This window comes from Salvelinus sp. IW2-2015, linkage group LG14 (assembly GCF_002910315.2).
Source record: "Salvelinus sp. IW2-2015 linkage group LG14, ASM291031v2, whole genome shotgun sequence".
NCBI lineage: Eukaryota > Metazoa > Chordata > Actinopteri > Salmoniformes > Salmonidae > Salvelinus > Salvelinus sp. IW2-2015.
The window spans coordinates 28,864,915-28,885,772 of NC_036854.1; the positions used below are offsets into that span (position 1 = coordinate 28,864,915).

The 20,858-nt window shown below is 40.6% G+C and overlaps 2 protein-coding genes across 3 annotated transcripts in view; one reads left to right on the forward strand and one right to left on the reverse strand.

Moving 5' to 3' along the window:
* Positions 1-6: 6 nt before the first annotated feature.
* The window catches only part of LOC111972795 (5'-AMP-activated protein kinase subunit gamma-2-like), a 143,819-nt gene continuing 122,967 nt past the window's right edge, over positions 7-20,858 (reverse strand). For both annotated transcript variants that reach the window (XM_070446623.1, XM_070446624.1), the window contains 8 exons: positions 14,962-15,043; positions 7,471-7,529; positions 5,989-6,034; positions 5,807-5,861; positions 2,048-2,174; positions 580-745; positions 465-502; positions 7-321 (listed from right to left, as the gene is read on the reverse strand). In XM_070446623.1, the coding sequence (XP_070302724.1) occupies positions 154-321; positions 465-502; positions 580-745; positions 2,048-2,174; positions 5,807-5,861; positions 5,989-6,034; positions 7,471-7,529; positions 14,962-15,043 (741 nt within the window). In that variant the 3' untranslated portion in view covers positions 7-153. The remainder of the gene's footprint in view (positions 322-464; positions 503-579; positions 746-2,047; positions 2,175-5,806; positions 5,862-5,988; positions 6,035-7,470; positions 7,530-14,961; positions 15,044-20,858) is intronic.
* Positions 16,276-18,091, forward strand: LOC111972796 (complement C1q-like protein 3). Its single transcript, XM_023999875.2, has one exon. It carries the CDS (start codon positions 17,327-17,329, stop codon positions 17,981-17,983), a length of 657 nt encoding a protein of 218 aa, XP_023855643.1. The 5' UTR covers positions 16,276-17,326; the 3' UTR covers positions 17,984-18,091.

A 20,858-nucleotide genomic window follows, 5' to 3' on the forward strand; every position in this document is an offset into this window, starting at 1 on the left:
GAGGAGCGGGGAAGAAGTGGAAGAGGAGCGGGGAAGAAGTGGAAGAGGAGCGGGGAAGAGGAGCGGGGCAGAAGAGGAGGATTTAATGGAAATGGGAGAAAAAAAGAAAGATGTTATTAGCTACCATGTCAGACTGACAGGAGAGGGTTCAAGTCAGATGTGTGTCAATCTCACCTCTGCTTTGACTATTCTGTCCACGATAGTCTCCAGTGTCTCGAGCCGGTTGCACTTCATCACGCCCTCGAAGTACTGCGAYCGATGCCTCAGAGCCTGGGTCACCGTGATGTCCAGGTTGTTGTAGGTCTTCTCAGCAGCAAGGTTCTACACACAGCAAAGACAAACAACTAGTTGGTCCATCTCTGAATGTTCACCGTACACTTATGATGAGGAATATTCATTAACAACAAATTAGTAATATTCCTAAAAGGGTGCTCCATGAAGTGTTAACTAAAGGGATTACTTACAATGACATCAAACTTGGAATAAATATCCACGACTTTCCCTGAAAAGAGCAAAACCAAAGAAATTCAGAATTCAACTTCACAAAAATAATACACACCGCCTGACGCACACACATACCCGACTCGTCCACCACCGGCAGTGCGGACACCCTCCGGACCACGAAGATGTTCAGGGCCTTGATGATGGGTGTGTTGGGGTGGATGAAGGCGATGTTGTGGTAGGTGCCGATGGTCAGCTCCTCCAGGGTCTGCTTCATAAAGGCAGGCTTTGGCATCTCACACACCTGGGATATCAAATCAAAGTTTATTTGTCACGTGCGCCGAATAAAACAGTGAAATGCTTACTTACAGGCTCTAACCAATAGTGCAAAAAAAAGGTGTGTGTGTAGGTAAGTAAAGAAATAAAACAGACATATGTTCAGAAGAGATTTTTTMGGGGGGGAAACGTTAGAAAACAGACTGAAACCAGGCAGCAGTACCTGGACATGGCCAATGAGAAACACTCACTTTTGTTTTCTGTTCAGAAATGTTGCAAAAGTTTGTTGCGAGCCCTAATGAGGACATTTGAGTATCAACTAAACTGGTTTCATCTCCATTTGACCGTCTAATGTAGTGTCAGCTCGGTCTTTCTAGCAGTGTATGTGTTCCATTTGATATTGTCCATGTCGGTCTGTCAGGTTTGTCTGTCCTTCTCATATAACTAATGAATGTCTATCTTTTTTCCAATCTGTCTCATATTCTCTCTGTCTGTCTGTCTTGCACTCGGTCTGTATCTGTCTGTGTGTGCAGTCACCTATGGTCTATCATTTCGTCTAGCCCAGGACAGACGGATGTCCTTTGGTCAAGTGGCTTCATGTTTCCAAGCGTCTTTCCTGCTGTCTATTTCATTATGCAGAGGTGGTTTACATTTCACTCTCACTTCTACACGTCAGACACCTTATATTTAGACAATACCGTTTCTCTAGCCGGCAGACTGCTACAGTACTACCCTGTTAACACGGTCAATTCAGGAAATCTAACAAAACGGAATACAGTTCACAGGAATTCAAGGAATCCTCATTGGACTCCAACTCTCAAATTCATCTCCTGAATGAATGGATTTGAAATGGGTGAACTACAATGTATAGTCACCATATTCTCTCCTCTAGACTGGTGAGGAGGTCATCCCAGACGATCAGATAGATTAAACTAATCTTCTACTGAATCAGGACAGCTCTCTAGGCTCTGTCGCCATCCTTTCATCACCCTGCCTTTATGTTTCCTCTTTAATTTCCCTTTCGTTAGATGGGGCGGCAGGTAGCCTAGCGGTTGCGAGCGTTGGGCCAGTAATCGAAAGGTCACTGGTTTGAATCCCAGAGCAGTCTAGGTGTAACATCTGTCGATGTGCCCTTGAGCAAGGCACTTAACCCTAATTGATCATGTAAGTCGCTCCGGATAAGAGCGTCTACAAAATGACTAAAATGTAAAAATGTAATCTTTACTTCCATGGAGATCCAACAGGGGGCAGCATGCTCTTACATTCAAATCCACTGTTTGTTTACATAAGAGAGCCCGTGCTTCATCAATCCAGTGCTAGGCCTACTTACAAAGAGCTGGAGGAACTTGAGGATTCTCTTGTGTGTGAGGATATAAAGTGCGTTTCCGCTGACTGGGTCGATGACGGGCAGCCGATGGATCTTGTTCTTGATGAGCGAGTATACCGCGTCAAATATACTGAAAGAGGGGGGGGAGGGTAAGATAGAAGATCAAGTTAAAATAACAGACAACTTGTTGTTGCCAATAAAGCACTGGAGACAGAGGGTGTTGATACATTGACTCTTCATCAATCAATAGTCTCCATCTTTAAAACAGCACATGTCATGGTGGAGTCTTCTCCAAAAGAACAGGTTCAAAGTCCAAGTTACCTTTAAGTGCAGTCATTCATCCTACTTAGTCAATCTGTTTGATGTTAAGAGCATAGAACAATAACAGTGAGTGTACTGCAAGAGAGCTCTTCTATTGAATTGTGTGTGATAGTGAATAGTTGAGAGAAAAAGCATAGATTTACCCCGAGTATACAAAACATTAAGAACAGCTCTTTCCATGACAGACTGGTCAGGTGACTCCAGGTGAAAGCTATGATCCCTTATTTATGTCACCTGTTAAATCCACTTCAAATCAGTGTAGATGAAGGGGAGGAGAAAGTGTCAAATAATTTTTCAGCCTTGAGACGGATTGTATGTGTGCCATTCAGAGGTTGAATGGGAAAGAAAATATTTAAGTTCCTTTGAATGGGGTATAGTAGTAGGTGCCAGGCACACGGTTTGAGTGTGTCAAGAACTGCAACGCTGCAYGGCTTTTCACGCTCAACATTTTCTCCCGTGTATCAAAGAATGGTCCACCACCCAAAGGACATCCAGCCAACTTGACAACTGTGGGAAGTACGAGTCAACATGGGCGAGCATCCCTGTGGAACACTTGACACCATGTAGTTCATGCCCCGAAGAATTGAGGCTGTTCTGAGTGCCAAAGGGTGCGCAACTCAATATTAGGAAGATGTTGCTAATGTTTGGTACACTGAGTGTATATCCTGAGGGTCTGACCATAACTAAATTATGGTGAGTTTTCAGAAAGCCTCATAGCTAACATAGCACATTATTTCTCCAAACAACCCTGGCAGACAGCCATGCGAGAGTAACAACTCTAAAACCGATGTTTGACCGCCAGTCTTCTGTGCATGAACAAACATATTAGTCAAATTAAGCACTTTGCTGCGCTGTTCTAAATGGGTCCAGGTTGTAGAGTAAAGTACTGCGTTGGCTACGAGGCTTTCAAAACTCACCCCCGTTTCACAACACCATTTGTTTCTGCTAGGAGAGTGAAATGCTACAGTACCTAACAGAGGTGCCATAAAACATGAAGGTGACCTGATTGAGGTGGCAGGGCGCCTAGTGGTTACAGAGTTGAGCCAGCAACCAAAGGGTTGCAAGTTAGAATCCCGCATCTGATGGGAAAAGTGAGCTGGCAACCGGAGGCTTGCTGGTATCATATCCTAGATGCCTTGAATGCCCAATGTGGCAGCCCCCCCGCACCTCTTCAAAATGTGTGTGTGTGTGTGTGTGTGTGTGTGTGTGTGTGTGTGTGTGTGTGTGTGTGTGTGTGTGTGTGTGTAGTGGCTTGCGAAAGTATTCACCCCCCTTGGCATTTTTCCTATTTTGTTGCCTCGATTTTTTGGGGGTCATTGTCCTGCTGGAAAATGAACCTCCATCCCAGTCTCAAATCTCTGGAAGACAAACAGGTTTCCCTCAAGAATTTCCCTGTATTTAGCGCCATCCATCTTTCCTTCATTTCTGACCAGTTTCCCAGTCCCTGCCGATGGAAAAACATCCCCACAGCATGAAGCTGCCACCACGCTTCACTGTGGGGATGGTGTTCTCAGGGTGATGTGAGGTGTTGGGTTTCTGCCAGACATAGCGTTTTCCTTGATGGCCAAAAAGCTACATTTTAGTCTCATCTGACCAGAGTACCTTCTTCCATATGTTTGGGGAGTCTCCCACATGCCTTTTGGCGAACACCAAATGTGTTTGCTTATTTTTTTCTTTAAGCAATGTTTTTTTTCTGGCCACTCTTCTGTAAAGCCCAGCTCTGTGGAGTCCGGCTTAAAGTGGGCCAATGGACAGATAATCCAATCTCCACTGTGGAGCTTTGCAGCTCCTTCAGGGTAATCTTTGGTCTCTTTGTTGCCTCTCTTGCCTGGTCTGAGTTTTGGTGGGCGGTCCTCTCTTGGCAGGTTTGTTGTGGTGCCATACTCTCCATTTTTTAATAATGGATTTAATGGTGCTCCGTGGGATGTTCAAAGTTTTGCATCTTTTTTATAACCCAACCCTGATCTGTACTTCTCCACAACTTTGTCCCTGACCTGTTTGGAGAGCTCATTGGTCTTCATGGTGCTGCTTGCTTGGTGGTGCCCCTTGCTTAGTGGTGTTGCAGACTCTGGGTCCTTTGAGAACAGATGTATATATACTGAGATCATGTGACAGATCATGTGACACTTAGTCCACCTGTGTGCAATCAAACTAATTATGTGACTTCTGAAGGTAATTGGTTGCACCAGATCTTATTTAGGGGCTTCATAGCAAAGGGGGTGAATACATATGCACGCACCACTTTTGTTTTTTTATTTGTTAGCATTTTTTGAAACAAGTCATTTATTTTTTTTCCCTCACTTCACCAATTTTGACTATTTTGTGTATGTCTATTACATGAAATCCAAATAAAAATCAACTTAAAATGACAGGTTGTAATGCAACAAAATAGGAAAAACACCAAGGGGAATGAAAACTTTTGCAAGACACTATGTATGTGTCTTTCAGAGGGTTTGGGRTAAAAGCAAAGGTCACATTTTGGCTGGCAACTGACCAATAAGGTGAGCATAATCTTGATTTAGTAAAGGGCTGAAGCAAATTGACCAGATGTGCACACACAAAGCATCCATGCGTGTTAAACCAGAAACCATACAGGAAGTCATCAGAAACAAGGGACTATCAGGGATGGCCAACAGTCAGTCAGTCTATCTCTCCCTTAAAACAAATACACTAGAGTACATCATCAGAAAACCTGGCAATGGACAGCTGAATCAGTCAGTAAGACCTGGTCATGAAGACAGCTGAATCAGTCACTAAGCAATTAAATGATGCTGGTGTTCTCCCAAAAGGAGCCAGAAAATGCCCATAACCAAACCAGAGGCTTCAGTTGATAAACCTGTATAGATGGAGAAGTTGAGTAGTATTTTAAGCAAAGTATTTATATATTTTTTTTATTTACTTCTTTTCACAAAATGGACCTTGAATTATTCAGAGTGAGGAAAATAAACTATGCTCCCAATCGAAACATGGAAAAAAGGTGCAGAAATAGAAGGGGAAAGTACCAGACCTTTGTAGGGAATGGACGACAAATATAAAACTCCACCTGGGAGAGTGTATTGACAGTAAATTACTCTACCTATAAATTGAAGTGGAGTGAGACTTATTTACTGTGTTTATGACCATAGAATTGTATTTATATGTGGGGGGAAAAGAAAAAAAAGAAAAAATTGGGAAAATTAGATTTAACATTTTAATTCTCAATCAACTATGAGATGATTATAGATTGTTCATATAAACAGACTGATTAAACCCATAGGAAGCTCCTCTATGTAATAATGAGCAAAGAGCTCTGAATGGGTCGCACACTAAGTCAATCATGAATGGATCATTACTATCCTATTCATGGATCTGCAGTTTCATTTCCCCCCATCATAACTGCTATTTAAACTACATAAAATAAAGGCAAATAGGAAATGCAGGTGTCATGTACAACAGGCTTACCTTGCATCAGGTGATATGTTTACTAACGGCTTAAAGGTTTCTTGTAGGTAGAGCTCTTAAAAATAAAAATAAACAAACATCAAACTACAAAATAAATGTCTTTATTATTTGTTGAACAACTGATAAAAATGTTGGTTTTGAAATGGGAAAGTTGCTGTAAAATAGCTGGAAAGTTCCCATACCTCTCCACGTTTCAATTTTATGCTCCTCCAGCTCATATATTTGTACCTAAAATAGACAGAACATTGAATAATTTGTGATATTTAACATTCATTCCATGATTTGAACGTGGCAGACATTACTACATTTGCAGCGTTTTATTTTGTAAAAAGAAGAGTGATAGAAATAGCAACTTCATGAAACAGAAAAATATAAAAAAATAATGAAAAATCGAACTGGTTTCCTAGAGGGTCTCAATCAGGTCCACGTCAGCCCTCTCCGACATAAAAGACAGTTATGAGAACCGCTGCTAATAAATAACCGAGGAAAGGACAGAGTAGCAGGTCCTCGATTTCATTACAAAAACAAAAAAAGGCGATTTCTACAGCACCCACAGCTACATTGAGCGCATTATCATGAACAGCTGGGGACGGGCGCATTTCTAGTCATGTGTGGTTGAAGGACTGGGGACGGGCATTTCCTAGGTCATGTGTGTTGAAGGACTGGGGACGTGCCATTTCTCTAGGTCATGTGGTGTGAAGGACTGGGGACGGGCATTTCTAGGTCATGTGTGTTGAAGGACTGGGACGGGCCATTTCCTAGGTCATGTGTGTTGAAGGACTGGGACGGGCATTTCCTAGGTCATGTGTGTTGAAGGACTGGGGACGGGCCATTTCCTAGGTCATGTGTGTTGAAGGACTGGGGGACGGGCGATTTCCTAGTGCCATGTGGTGTTGAAGGACTGGACGGGCCATTTCCTAGGTCATGTGTGTTGAAGGACTGGGGACGGGCCATTTCCTAGGTCATGTGTGTGAAGGACTGGGGGCGGGCCATTCTCTAGGTCATGTGTGTTGAAGGACTGGGGACGGGCCATTTCCTAGGTCATGTGTGTTGAAGGACTGGGGACGGGCCATTTCCTAGGTCATGTGTTGTTTGAAGGACTGGGGACGGGCCATTTCCTAGGTCATGTGTGTTGAAGGACTGGGGACGGGCCATTTCCTAGGTCATGTGTGTTGAAGGACTGGGGACGGGCCATTTCCTAGGTCATGTGTGTTGAAGGACTGGGGACGGGCCATTTCCTAGGTCATGTTTGTTGAAGGACCTTTTTTCCCTGTAGAGTGGTTGCAGTGTTTCCCCTATACACAGTAAGCACCACCGCTGCTAAAAAAAAATATAATGTAGATGTATGCCCCAGAAAGGACCCCCCTGATAATACAATAGCAAACATCTGAGGCCTTTTCCAGTTTCCTGTAAACAGCAGCTACATCAATCATTAAATTACTGATCCAGGAGTGAGTGAGTGTTGGATGAAAATTCAAGGTTTTTGGCTAGCCCACTCATCATAGTCAGTCCAAACTAAAGGAAGAGCGACTACGGTTGCAAAATACAAGTATCGTTCTATCATGCACCTTTAGTTTACCATCGCTAAATCTTTTTTTCTAATGCAAGCCCCAATGAACACAACCCAGGACTCATTTGTGTCTGTTTGATGAGAGGACACGTACCATGGGAGACTTGTAGTATCTGTGGAGGATGTTGATGAAGTCTGTGATGGTTAACATTCCTAGAGAGAGACAGAGAGAAAGGCCTTGTTGAGTGATTATTTACATTGCATAGGTGTTGGATTTGACCTAGCACATACACACACTGGTACTGAGGATAGTACTAAAAAAATAAGATAGGAGCAGCGTGGAGGTGGGTACAGGTAGAACAGAAGGAGCAGCGGGGAGGAAGGTGGGTACAGGTAGAACAGAAGAGACATTTGGGAGATACGAGACCAGGGCCTATTTCTGTGACACTATTTCACACACAGACACGCACACACTCACTCCTCATTGACATCAGTATCGCCTAGAGGTGAGAAGGAACAGTGTAGTGGAAGGGCTTGATTCTCAGTATAGCCCATCTGTGCATCTTGCTCTATCGGACAGGTGGGCTTGATTTCTGATGCGTGGAAGGTTGCAGGGAGACGTCAGGCTCTACACTCACATCATTTTGTTGCAGCCGGGACAGCTACACAAGATGCGTGTCCCCTAACCATAGATGGGCACATTGCTATATTGTTCAACCAATTGTTGAAAAACAGAGCAATTACAGTAAAAATACACTATTGTGTCTGTATTTCTGTTCTCAGAGACGGCGAGAGAACAGTATTATATCTGTCTGCATTACGCTGGCCCAGATACGAGGAAAGTAGAGGAGAGAACAGTATTATATCTGTCTGCATTACGCTGGCCCAGATACGAGGAGAGGAGAGAACAGTATTATATCTGTCTCCATTACGCTGGCCCAGATATGAGGAGAGGAGAGAACAGTATTATATCTGTCTCCATTACGCTGGCCCAGATACGAGGAGAGAACAGTATTATATCTGTCTGCATTACCCTGGCCCAGATACGAGGAGAGGAGAGAACAGTATTATATCTGGTCTGCATTACGCTGGCCCAGATACGAGGAGAGGGAGTATTATATCTGTCTCATTACCCCTGGCCAGATAAGAGGAGAGATCAGTATTATATCTGTCTGCATTACGGGCCAGTACGAGGAGAGAAAGTATTATATCTTGTCTCATTACCTGCCCAGATACGAGGAGAGAAAGTATTATATCTGTCTGCATTACGCTGGCCAGATACGAGGAAAGTAGAGGAGAGAACAGTATTATATCTGTCTGCATTACGGCTGGCCAGATACGAGGAAGAAGGAGAGAACAGTATTATATCTGTCTCCATTACGCTGGCCCAGATACGAGGAGAGAGACAGTATTATATCTGTTGCATTACTGAATGGCCAGATACGAGGAGAGGAAGAACAGTATTATATCTGTCTGCATTACAGCTAGGCAGATACGAGGAGAGGAGAGAACAGTATTATATCTGTCTGCATTACACTGGCCCAGATACGAGGAGGAGAAGAACAGTATTTATTGTCTGCATTACGCTGGCCAGATACGAGGAGAGAGACAGTATTATATGTCTCCATTACCTGGCCCAGATACGAGGAGAGATCAGTATTATATTCTGTCTGCATTACGCTGGCCCAGATAACGAGGAGAGGAGAGAAAGTATTATATCTGTCTGCATTACGTGGCCCAGATACGAGGAAGTAGAGGAGAGAACAGTATTATATCTGTCTGCATTACGTGGCCCAGATAGAGGAGAGGAGAGAACAGTATTATATCTGTCTCCATTACGCTGGCCAGATACGAGGAGAGAACAGTATTATATCTGTCTGAATTACCTGGCCAGATACGAGGAGAGGAGAGAACAGTATTATATCTGTCTGCATTAGCTGGCCAGAATACGAGGAGAGGAGAGAACAGTATTATATTGTCTGCATTACACTGGCCCAGATACGAGGAGAGAGAGAACAGTATTATATCTGTCTGCATTACGCTGGCCAGATACGAGGAGAGGACAGTATTATATCTGTCTCCATTACCTGGCCAGATACGAGGAGAGATAGTATTATATCTGTCTGCATTAACGCTGGCCCAGATACGAGGAGAGGAGAGAACAGTATTATTCTGTCTCCATTACCCTGGCCCAGATACGGGAGGAGAAAGCAGTATTATTATCTGTCTCATTACCCTGGCCCAGATACGAGGAGAGTAGAGAGAGAGAACAGTAATTATATCTGTCTCCATTACCTGGCCCAGATACGAGGAGAGAACAGTATTATATCTGTCTCATTACCTGGCCCAGATAGAGGGAGAGAACAGTAATTATATCTGTCTCATTTCTGGCCCAGATACGGGAGAGAGAGAGAGAAGTATTATATCTGGTTCCATTACCCCTGGCCGCAGATAGAGGAGAGAACAGTATTATATCTGTCTCTATTACCCTGGCAGAATACGAGGAGAGTAGAGAGAGAAAGTATTATATCTGTCTCCATACCTGGCCCAGATAGAGAGAGGAGAGAACAGTATTATATCTGTTCATTACCTGGCAGATCGAGAGAGTAGAGGAGAGAACAGTATTATATCTGTCTCCATTACCCTGGCCCAGATACGAGTTAGAGGAGAGAACAGTATTATATATGTCTGCTTAGCTGGCCCAATACGAGGAGAGGAGAATTGTATTATATTGTCTCCATTACCTGGCAAGTACGAGGAGAGAACAGTATTATATCTGTCTGCATTACGCTGGCCGGTTCAAGGGGGAGCGAAGGAAAGACCGGATGAAGGAGAGAGAGAGCGACAAGGGATGGAGAGAAAGAAACAATGCATTGTTTAAAAAAGGTTAAGGATGTGAGTAGAGGTCGACCAATTAAAATCAGGGCGATTTAAAGTTTTCATAACAATCGGTAATCTGTTTTTGGACGCCGATTACATTGCAATCCATGAGTAAACTGCGTGGCAGGCTGACCACCTTGTTACGCGAGTGCAGCGTCAAAAGGTACTTGTGGCTGCAATGAGCCAGGATTTTGCTAACTAGCATTAAACTTATCTTATAAAAAACAATCAATCTTCACATAAATACTAGTTAACTACACATTATTGCTGATATTACTAGGGTAACTAGTTTGTCCTGCGTTGCATATAATCAATGCGGTGCCTGTTAATTTATCATTCGAATCACAGCCTACTTTAACTACGCCAAAGGGGGTTGATTTTAACAAAAGCACATTCGCAAAAAAAAAGACAACAAAATGTGCCTAAGCATAAACTCAATGCTTATCTTAAATGAATAACAGAAGTATATCTTTTTTAAACCTGCATATTTAGTTCTTCTTTGGGATAGGTGTGCGTGTTTTCACTTTTGGAAAAAATCGTGCCCAATTTAAACGGCCTCGTACTCTATTCTAGATCGTACAATATGCATATTATTATTACTATTGGGATAGAAAACACTCAAGTTTCTAAAACCGTTTGAATTATATCTGTGAGTAAAACAGAACTCATTTTTGCAGCAAACTTCCTGTCAGGAAGTGAAAAATCTGAAATCGAGGCTCTGTTCCAGGGCCTTCCTATTCATTTGCTTGAATCTATGGATATCATGCACTTCATGCGCCTTCCACTAGATGTCAATAGGCAGTGAGAGGTGGAATGGGTGTCTAGCTTGATCTGAGGTCGAACAAGAGCTCTTGGAATGACGTGACCAAATTTCTTTGTTCAGCAAGGCGGAAGGAACCCTGGATTGCCTTCTGAAAAGCTTTCGGTATAGACGGCTAATATTCCGGCTTTGATTTTATTTGATACATGTGATAATATCGTAAAGTATGTTTTTTCAATATAGTTTTATCAGATTTATGAACGTTTATCGGGAGTTTTGGCGTTTTCCGTTTCTGCGTTTGGTGAAGATGGACAACTTCGCGCCACTTGGCTAGTTTGGTTGCTAATTCGACAGGAGAAGAGGAATATTCTAAAAACCAAAAACAAGATTTATTCTGGACAAAGACTCCTTGTACAACTATCTGATGGAGCTAGCAAAAGTAGGAACCATTTATGATGTATATTTCGTATTTCTGTGGAAAATGTTTAGTACTATTTTCCGCCTCATTGCAGGCGCTGTCTCGCTATAACGTAAGCTGTATGTCGTACTAAAATTATTTTTAGTGTATCTTTCATTTGCTGTACAACATGTATTTTTTAGTAAAGTTTATGATGAGTTCTTTGATTAGATGAGTGTCAGAAATATACCGGATAATTTTGTGCAGTTTGGCTACGTATTCACATTGTAAAACACGATTTGTACGCTAAATATGCACATTTTCGAACAAAACATATATGTATTGTGTAACATGTGTTATAGACTGTCATCTGATGAAGTTTGTCAAGGTTAGTGAATCGTTTGATATCTTTTTGCTGTTTTTTTGCGATGCTACCTTTGCGGTGAATGAATGCGGTTGTGTGGTTGGCTATTGTGGTACGCTAATATAATGCTATATTGTGTTTTTGCTGTAAAAACACTTAATCTGAAATATTGGCTGGATTCACAAGATGTTTGTCTTTCATTTGCTGTACACCATGTATTTTTCATAAATGTTTTATGATGAGTATTTTAGGTATTCACGTTGGTTTCTGTAGTTATTCTTGCTGCGTCGGTGCTATTTGTGATTGTAGCTGCAATGTAAAACTATGATTTATACCTGAATATGCACATTTTTCGAACAAAACATAGTTTATTGTATAACATGTTAAAGACTGTCATCTGATGAAGTTTGTTTCTTGGTTAGTGACTAATTCTATCTCTATTTGGGGTTTTGTGCAAGCTACCTGTGCTGTGAAAGAAATGTGTGCTTTTTTGTATTTGGTGGTGAGCTAACATAAATATACGTGATGTTTTCGCTGTAAAACATTTCAAAAAATCGGACATGTTGGCTGGATTCACAATATGTTTATCTTCATTTGCTGTATTGGACTTGCGAAGTTAAATATTTCGAAAAAATATTTTTTGAATTTCAAGCGCTGCTTTTCAGTGGAATGTGGGGGGGGGGGGGTTCCGCTAGCGGAACCCGGGGCTAGACAGGTTAAACGTACTCGCCATTTCTCTTTCAACCTAAATCCAGATAGCTGATGTTCTGAAAGATCTGCAAATTCTGGACACCTACAAATCAGCCAGACTAAACAATCTGGACCCTCTCTAAAATTATCTGCCGAAATTGTTGCAACCCCTATTATTAGCCTGTTCAATCTCTTTCGTATCGTCTGAGATACCCAAAGATTGGACAGCTGCTGCGATCATCCCCCTATTAAAAGTGGGAGACACTCTAGACCCAAAGTGCTACAGACCTACAGTTGAAGTAGGAAGTTTACATACACTTAGGTTGGAGTCATAAAAAACGAATTATTCAACCCCTCCACAAATTTCTTGAGAACAAACTATAGTTTTGGCAAGTCGGTTAGAACATCTACTTTGTCCATGACAAGTAATTTTTCCAAGAATTGTTTTCAGAGATTATTTCACTGTATCACAATTCCAGTGGGTCAGAAGTTTACATACACTAAGTTGACTGACTTTAAACAGCTTGGAAAATTCCAGAAAATTATGTTACGGCTTTAMAAGCTTCTGATAGGCTAATTGACGTCATTTGAATCAATTGGAGGTATACCTGTGGATGTATTTCAAGGCCTACCTTTAAACTCAGTGCCTCTTTGCTTGACATCATGGGAAAATTAAAATAAAATCAGCCAAGACCTCAGAAAAATTGATTTTTACACCTCCACAAGTCTGGTTCATGCTTGGAAGCAATTTCCAAATGCCTGAAGGTACCACGTTCATCTATATAGACAATAGTACGCAAGTATAAACACCATGGGACCACGCCGTCATACCGCTCAGGAAGGAGACGCGTTCAGTCTCCTAGAGATGAACGTACTTTTGTGCGAAAAGTGCAAATCAATCCCAGAATGGACCTTGTGAAGACACTGGAGGAAACCGGTACAAAAATATCTAAATCCACAGTAAAACGAGTCCTATATCGACATAACCTGAAAGGCCGCTCAGCAAGTAAGAAGCCACTGCGCCAAAACTGCCATAAAAAAGGCAGACTATGGTTTGCAACTGCACATGGGGACAAATATCGTACTTTTTGGAGAAATGTCCTCTGGTCTGATGAAACGAAAATAGAATTGTTTGGCCATAATGCCCATAGTTATGTTTGGAGGGAAAAGGGGAGGCTTACAAGCCGAAGAACACCATCCCAACCGTGAAGCACGGGGGTGGCAGGATCATGTTGTGGGGGTGCTTTGCTGCAGGAGGGACTGGTGCACTTCAAAATAGATGGCATCATTAGAAAGAAAAATGATGTGTATATATTGACGCAACATCTCAAGACATCAGTCAGGAAGTTAAAGCTTGGTCGCAAATGGGTCTTCCAAATGGACAATGACCCCAAGCATATTTCCAAAGTTGTGGCAAAATGGCTTAAGGACAACAATGTCAATGTATTGGAGTGGCCATCACAAAGCCCTGACCTCAAACCTATAGATATTTGTGGGCAGAACTGAATAAGCATGTGCGAGCAAAGAGGCCTACAAACCTGACTCATTTACACCAGCTCTGTCAGGAGGAATGGGTCAAAATTCACCCAAGTTATTGTGGGAAGCTTGTGAAAGGCTACCCGAAACMTTTGAKCCAAGTTAAACAATTTAAAGGCAATGCTACCAAATACTAATTGAGTGTAATGTAAACTTCCGACCCACTGGGAATGTGATAAAATAAATAAATAAATACTGATATAAATAATTCTCTACTATTATTTGGACATTTCACATTCTTAAAATAAAGTGGTGATCCTAACTGACCTAAGACAGGGAATTTCTACTAGGATTAAATGTCAGAAAATGTGAAAAACTGAGTTTACATGTATTTGGCTAAGGTGTATGTAAACTTCCGACTTCAGTGAATTATTAGTCAAATAATCTGTCTGTAAACAATTGTTGTAAAAATAACTTCATGTACAAAGTAGATGTTTTAACGGACTTGCCAAAACTATAGTTTGTTAACAAGAAATTTGTGGAGTGGTTGAAAAACGAGTTAATGACTCCAAACTAAGTGTGTGTAAACTTCCGACTTAAACTGTATATGAAATGCAAATGGTATAGCGAGAAATAGTTGACGCGTCATAATTACTATAATAACTACAACTTCTTAACTGTGAACATTGAACCACCAGCTTTCATYTGTTCTCATGTTCTGAGCAAGGAACTTAAATAGCTTTTTTACATGGCACATATTGCACTTTTACTTTCTTCTCCAACACTGTTTTTGCATTATTTAAACCAAATTGAACATGTTTCATTATTTGAGACGAAAGACTGTATTTATCATATTAGGTTCAAATAAAGACGGTTCATTGTTCATTCAGTATTGTTGTAATTGTCATTATTACAAATATATATAAAAATCTAATTAAATCGGTATCGGCTTTTTATTGGTCCATGAATAATTGGTATCGGCGTTGAAAAATCATAATCAGTKGACCTCTAATGTGGAGAAGTGGAAGGTTAAGACTGGGAGGAGAGAGATGATAGAACAGAGACATTTCCCACTTACCGACAAAGCTCTGCTTCTTCGTCTCCCATAGCGGGGCTGCCCGCACCCCGTTGGCAACCAAGGCAAAGAAAGCCTTCTTTACCTACAGGCGAGAAGTACACAAACAATTTATTTACAAAGACTTTCTAAACAGGTATTTTATCATGTGGGTGGAATAGAGCAGCGTTCTCCACCTTTGGTCTCTTGTGGTGACCGTATTACCCCCACACCAGCACCCATGAGTCTTCATAACAGTAAAATTCTACATGACCATCGAGTCACGGTAATCTCCTCTTATGCACTCTGGACACGCTTGTTTGTTCCCAACTCGTTAATGACCATCAGGTCGCTAATAGCCTGGTACTCCGGGCTCTACTGTCCCTCTAACGTCAAAACAAATTGTAACACTTATCAAAATAGRATCTTGCTTTTAAAACTCACCTCACTGTGATTGATAAATTTGAAGAAAGAAATTCAACAGGTTGAAACAGTGGAAAGCATGGTCATTGTGGATGTTGTTTCAAAGCCTAACAATGAAATGGACAGCGCTTTAAGGTGATGATTCATTCTAAAACACCCATACACAGATTATGCATACAGTATGAGCCCAAGCCTGAAAAAAAACCTCTGAATTAAAAATAATAATTGTGCAATACATTGCCTACCGTATATTAAGCAGGCAAAAATGATTAACTGATTTAAGATGTCTTTGGTACATAATTGGTCTAACCTATACTCCAAAATTAAACAAATTCTAGTAAATCGTCTTTGAGTGTGGATTGTACTATTATGTATACTGGATGGACTGGTTACCTTATGCTACGCTCCAAACGTTCTATCCATGAGTCTGGGAGAGAACATATAGGCCTAGGCGACTCTGTTGGTTCATTGATTGTGCAGGACAGCTTCCAGAATTAGCCTATAATTATAGTGAATTTGTATTTCAATTGCTTAGTATTAGGGCATTTTTTATATTTTCATTATTAAATAGGCTGACATTACCTTGAGCTACAACTATTATTAACAAGTTTACAGGTAATTTGGCTCTAAACAACAGAAGGGTTTTCAGAAATTCTCTCAACTGTATGAAAGTAAAATTAAATAAAGTCTAGTTGCGCTCTTTGAACTGTGATGTTGACACTGGGCTGGGTGTATTTGACAAACATATTTATTGCATCATTGTGACTGGTGCACTGAACAAAGGTCATGGTCTACTGTAATAGTTGTGGTTTGGGTTAACCCTTTACACTCGTACCCGGGTTGAAAAATGGCAGATTTAGGCACTGAACCTAAATTGGAATGCAGTGGCTGTACAGTAACATGCTATACATGACGTCAGAGCTCAGGCTCTTCACAGGTTTTGACTGACAGCCATTCTGAAGCTGAACACCGCACGCGACAAGAAGTTTCCCCGGTTGCAGGATAGAGTTCTTCCCGGGTCCAAAAAGTTGTACCCGTTTCCGAAACGCACCTGGTCCCCCTCGGAAGAAGAATAACTGAAGACATTAAAGGACATATCCGCTGGTCATTTTGGCCATAAAAATGCAGTCTCATAAGTTATAGGAATGAATAGAATGATTTTARACAACGTGACACTTGGGAGGTTGAAACATTAAAGACGTGTAAACCTTGTTATGGATAGAAGCATATACAGTCAGATTGGTATAAGATACCTGCTCCATTTTCAGAACACATGTTAACAAGATGCTAGGGAAATCACTGGATGGGAATATTGACCAGCTGAGTATCTTTGAATAGTCACCTGAGTGTACAGCTCAATAAACAAACTAGGCGTTGTTTTATATTTCCATCTTCTGTGATGTATATAATAAAGTGTAAACTCTATATCAGACATTGTACAGGTACCTTCAATTTAAGCCCATAATGTGTGTAAGGTGTATACTTTTGTCTCAAAGTACATTTGTTTAAGACTAACAAGAAACGCTCTGTGTGGACCACTGCCACCGCGGTAAAAGGTTAAGGGACAACTTATTTTCATATTAAAGTTCCTCATCCACATGTTAAAACATGACATACATATTTATTTTTAGATAAATAGCCTAATAAAGTCCTACTGAAAAATAAAATGAATTCAGAGTTTTCATAGATAAAAATGTAATAATGCAAATTTTGGAACTTATGATATTTTTGCAACCCTGGTGAGGACTGACCGCTTAAAATGAATTCTAGTATATTCCAGTAATTGGGAGGGACAACCTCTGTCTCTCTTATCTTAACTTTCCTCAACCACATGCCAAAGACCCTCCCTATATAAGAGAAATCCCCCCCCATCTTCAGGCACATAGTTCCTGAAGATTTCAACTAGCTGCTAAACACTTGACATAAGAGAACGACGCATGKAAAAAGACAAGAAAAGGTTTTAAGAATGAAAGTTGTCCTACTAATGCTGTCTTTGTGCCTCACACTGTCTGGGGCACAATATGAGTGGACCAGTTTATCTAACAGTCAACTGGCTGTGCTGAGTGAAAAACTGAAAACCATGGATCAGAAGCTAGGAGCTATGGACACCAGGCTACAAGTCAGCGAGAGCCAGGTGGACGAACTGAAAAGTATGAACCAAGCTCAAGAAGAAGAACTGAAAACATTAAAGAAGGACATAGCCGCTGGTCAGCCAAAGGTGGCCTTCTCCGCAGCTCTAAGAACGTCTGGTTCTGGTTACATAGGACCCTTCACCACTCACACACCCTTGCAGTACAAAAGAGTCTTCTCCAACTTCGGCAGTGGATACAACCCTTCTACAGGGGTCTTCACAGCCATGGCCAAAGGAGTGTATTACTTCCGCTACACCATGTTCTACAATGGAGTCGCCAACGCTGTCGTGGCTTTGATGAAGAACGAGGAGTTTCTCGTGTCCACATGGGACACTGTGTCAGGAAGAAGCGAAGATTCCGCCAGCAATGCTGCCATAGTGCAGCTGGAGGTGGGAGACAATGTCTTCGCCCAGCTCTCAGCTAACAGGAGAGTCTACGACGATGGTGGGAACTACAACACCTTCAGTGGGTTTCTACTCTTCACCAACTAATATTAACAAGTTTACAGGTCATTTGGCTGTAAACAACAGAAGGGTTTTCAGAAATTTTATCACAACTGTATGAAAGTAAAATTAAATAAAAAGTCTAGTTGCACTCTTTGAACTGTGATGTTGACACTGGGCTGGGTGTATTTGACAAACATATTTATTGCATCATTGTGACTGGTGCACTGAACAAAGGTCATGGTCTACTGTAATAGTTGTGGTTTGGGTTAACCCTTTACACTCGTACCCGGGTTGAAAATGGCAGATTTAGGCACTGAACCTAAATTGGAATGCAGTGGCTGTACAGTAACATGCTATACATGACGTCAGAGCTCAGGCTCTTCACAGGTTTTGACTGACAGCCATTCTGAAATTGAACACCGTATGCGACAAGAAGCTGCCCCCATCACTCCCGCTAAGTGAGCAAATTAAAAAAAAATATTCCCCAACCTGTTTGTGAATAATCCTAACACAGTTGAGATTTGAAGTATAAATGAGCCATATCTCTGAGTGCGCAAGATTCACCTAGCAACATATTAAAGATTCTATTAAATTTAGCGTAACAGGGTGGCCATTTGTGAGGGGTGTTTATATTCATTTCGCTTTGCACCATTGTTTTACCACCGAATAAATGACACTTCCTACAATGACACCACATTCAAGAAGGGGTTTTATTAAATAGAGAATTACAAACTAACAGGGTGGAAAGTGATTTCAGGGGCACAGAATCTTAAAAATAATAAATAAGAAAAAAAAAAAAGAGCATTCCAAATCAAATCTTATTGGTCACATGCACATTTCATTACATTAACAGATGTTAATGCGAGTGCAGCGGAATGCTTGTGCTTCTAGTTCCGACCATTCAGTAATATCTAACAAGTAATCTAACAGTTTCACAACAACTACCTTATACACACACGTAAAGGAATATGTACATATACATATATGGATGAGCAATGGTCGAACGGCATAGGCAAGATGCAGTAGATGGTATAGAGTAGAGGTCGACCGATTATGATTTTAACGCCGATACCGATTATTGGAGGACCAAAAAGGCGATACCGATTTTAAAAATAAAAAATATTTAATAAAAATAAAAAATAAAAAATAAATAGGGCTATTTTTATTGTATTTATTGTAATGACAATTACAACAATACTGAATGAACACTTATTTTAACTTAATACATCAATAAAATCAATTTAGTCTCAAATAAATAATGAAGGGTTGGAGAAGTGCAATATGTGCCATAAAAAAAAGCTAACGTTTAATTAAGTTCCTTGATCAGAACATATGAAAGCTGGTGGTTCCTTTTAACATGAGTCTTCAATATTCCCAGGTAAGAAGTTTTAGGTTGTAATTATTGGACTATTTCTCTATACCATCTGTATTTCATATACCTTTGACTATTGGATGTTCTAATAGGTACTTTAGTATTGCCAGCCTAATCTCGGGAGTTGATAGGCTTGAAGTCATAAACAGCGCAATGCTTGAAGCACAGCGAAGAGCTGCTGGCAAATGCACGAAAGGGCTGTTTGAATGAATGCTTACGAGCTTGCTGCTGCCTATCACTGTGCAGTCAGACTGCTCTATCAAATTATAGACTTAATTATAATAACACAGAAATACAAGCCTTAGGTCATTATTAACATGGTCAAATCCGTAAACTATCATTTCGAAAACAAAACTTGTATTCTTTCAGTGAAATACGGAACCGTTCCTTATTTTATCTAATGGGTGGCATCCATAAGTCTAAATATTGCTGTTACATTGCACAACCTTCAATGTTATTTATTTTATTTAACCAGGAAGGGCTCATTGAGATTTAAAATCTCTTTTTCAAGAGCATCCTGGCCAAGATAGGCAGCACCAAGTCAATACAAAAAGTACAGACAGACAACATGAAAAACTACAAGTAATCTAGTAAAAAACCATTGATTCACAAGAGTATAACAAAATCAAAAACAGCAAATTAAAAACATTGACAGGTCAGGGAATCAGCCTCAAGATCCTTCAGTGATTTAAAAACACCAATCGGGACAAGTTCTTCCAGTTTAAAATTATTTTGTAAGGTGTTCCAAGACAATGGCGCAGAGTACATACAGTGGGGCAAAAAAGTATTTAGTCAGCCACCAATTGTGCAAGTTCTCCCACTTAAAAATATGAGAGAGGCCTGTAATTTTCATCATAGGTACACTTCAACTATGACAGACTAAATGAGGAAAGAAAATCCAGAAAATCACATTGTAGAATTTTTWATGAATTTATTTGCAAATTATGGTGGAAAATAAGTATTTGGTCAATAACAAAAGTTTCTCAATACTTTGTTATATACCCTTTGTTGGCAATGACAGAGGTCAAATGTTTTCTGTAAGTCTTCACAAGGTTTTCACACACTGTTGCTGGTATTTTGGCCCATTCCTCCATGCAGATCTCCTCTAGAGCAGTGATGGGTTTTTTTGTAAGTTGTTGAATATGCTATTTAAAAAGAGGCAGTCATCAATTAGAATTCCAAGATATTTATATGAGGTTACAACCTCAATCTCCTTGCCCTGACAGGTAGTAATAGGTGAAAGGTTCAGAGGTCTATTTCTTGCATTAGAAAACACCATTAGTTTAGTTTTGTCAGTATTGAGAATACGTTTCAATTGACACAAGGTATGTTGAACAGTATAAAAAGCAGTTTACAAGTTCTAGAAAGCTTTTGTTAGAGACGAGGCACAACAGTAAATAACAGTATCATCAGCATAAAGATGAAGTTGTGCATTTTGGACATTTGTCTAAATTATTTATATAAATAGTGAATAAGAGAGGACCAAGTACAGAGCCTTGGGGCACACCATTCAGGACAGAAAATTTAACAGACATAAGCCCATCAAAT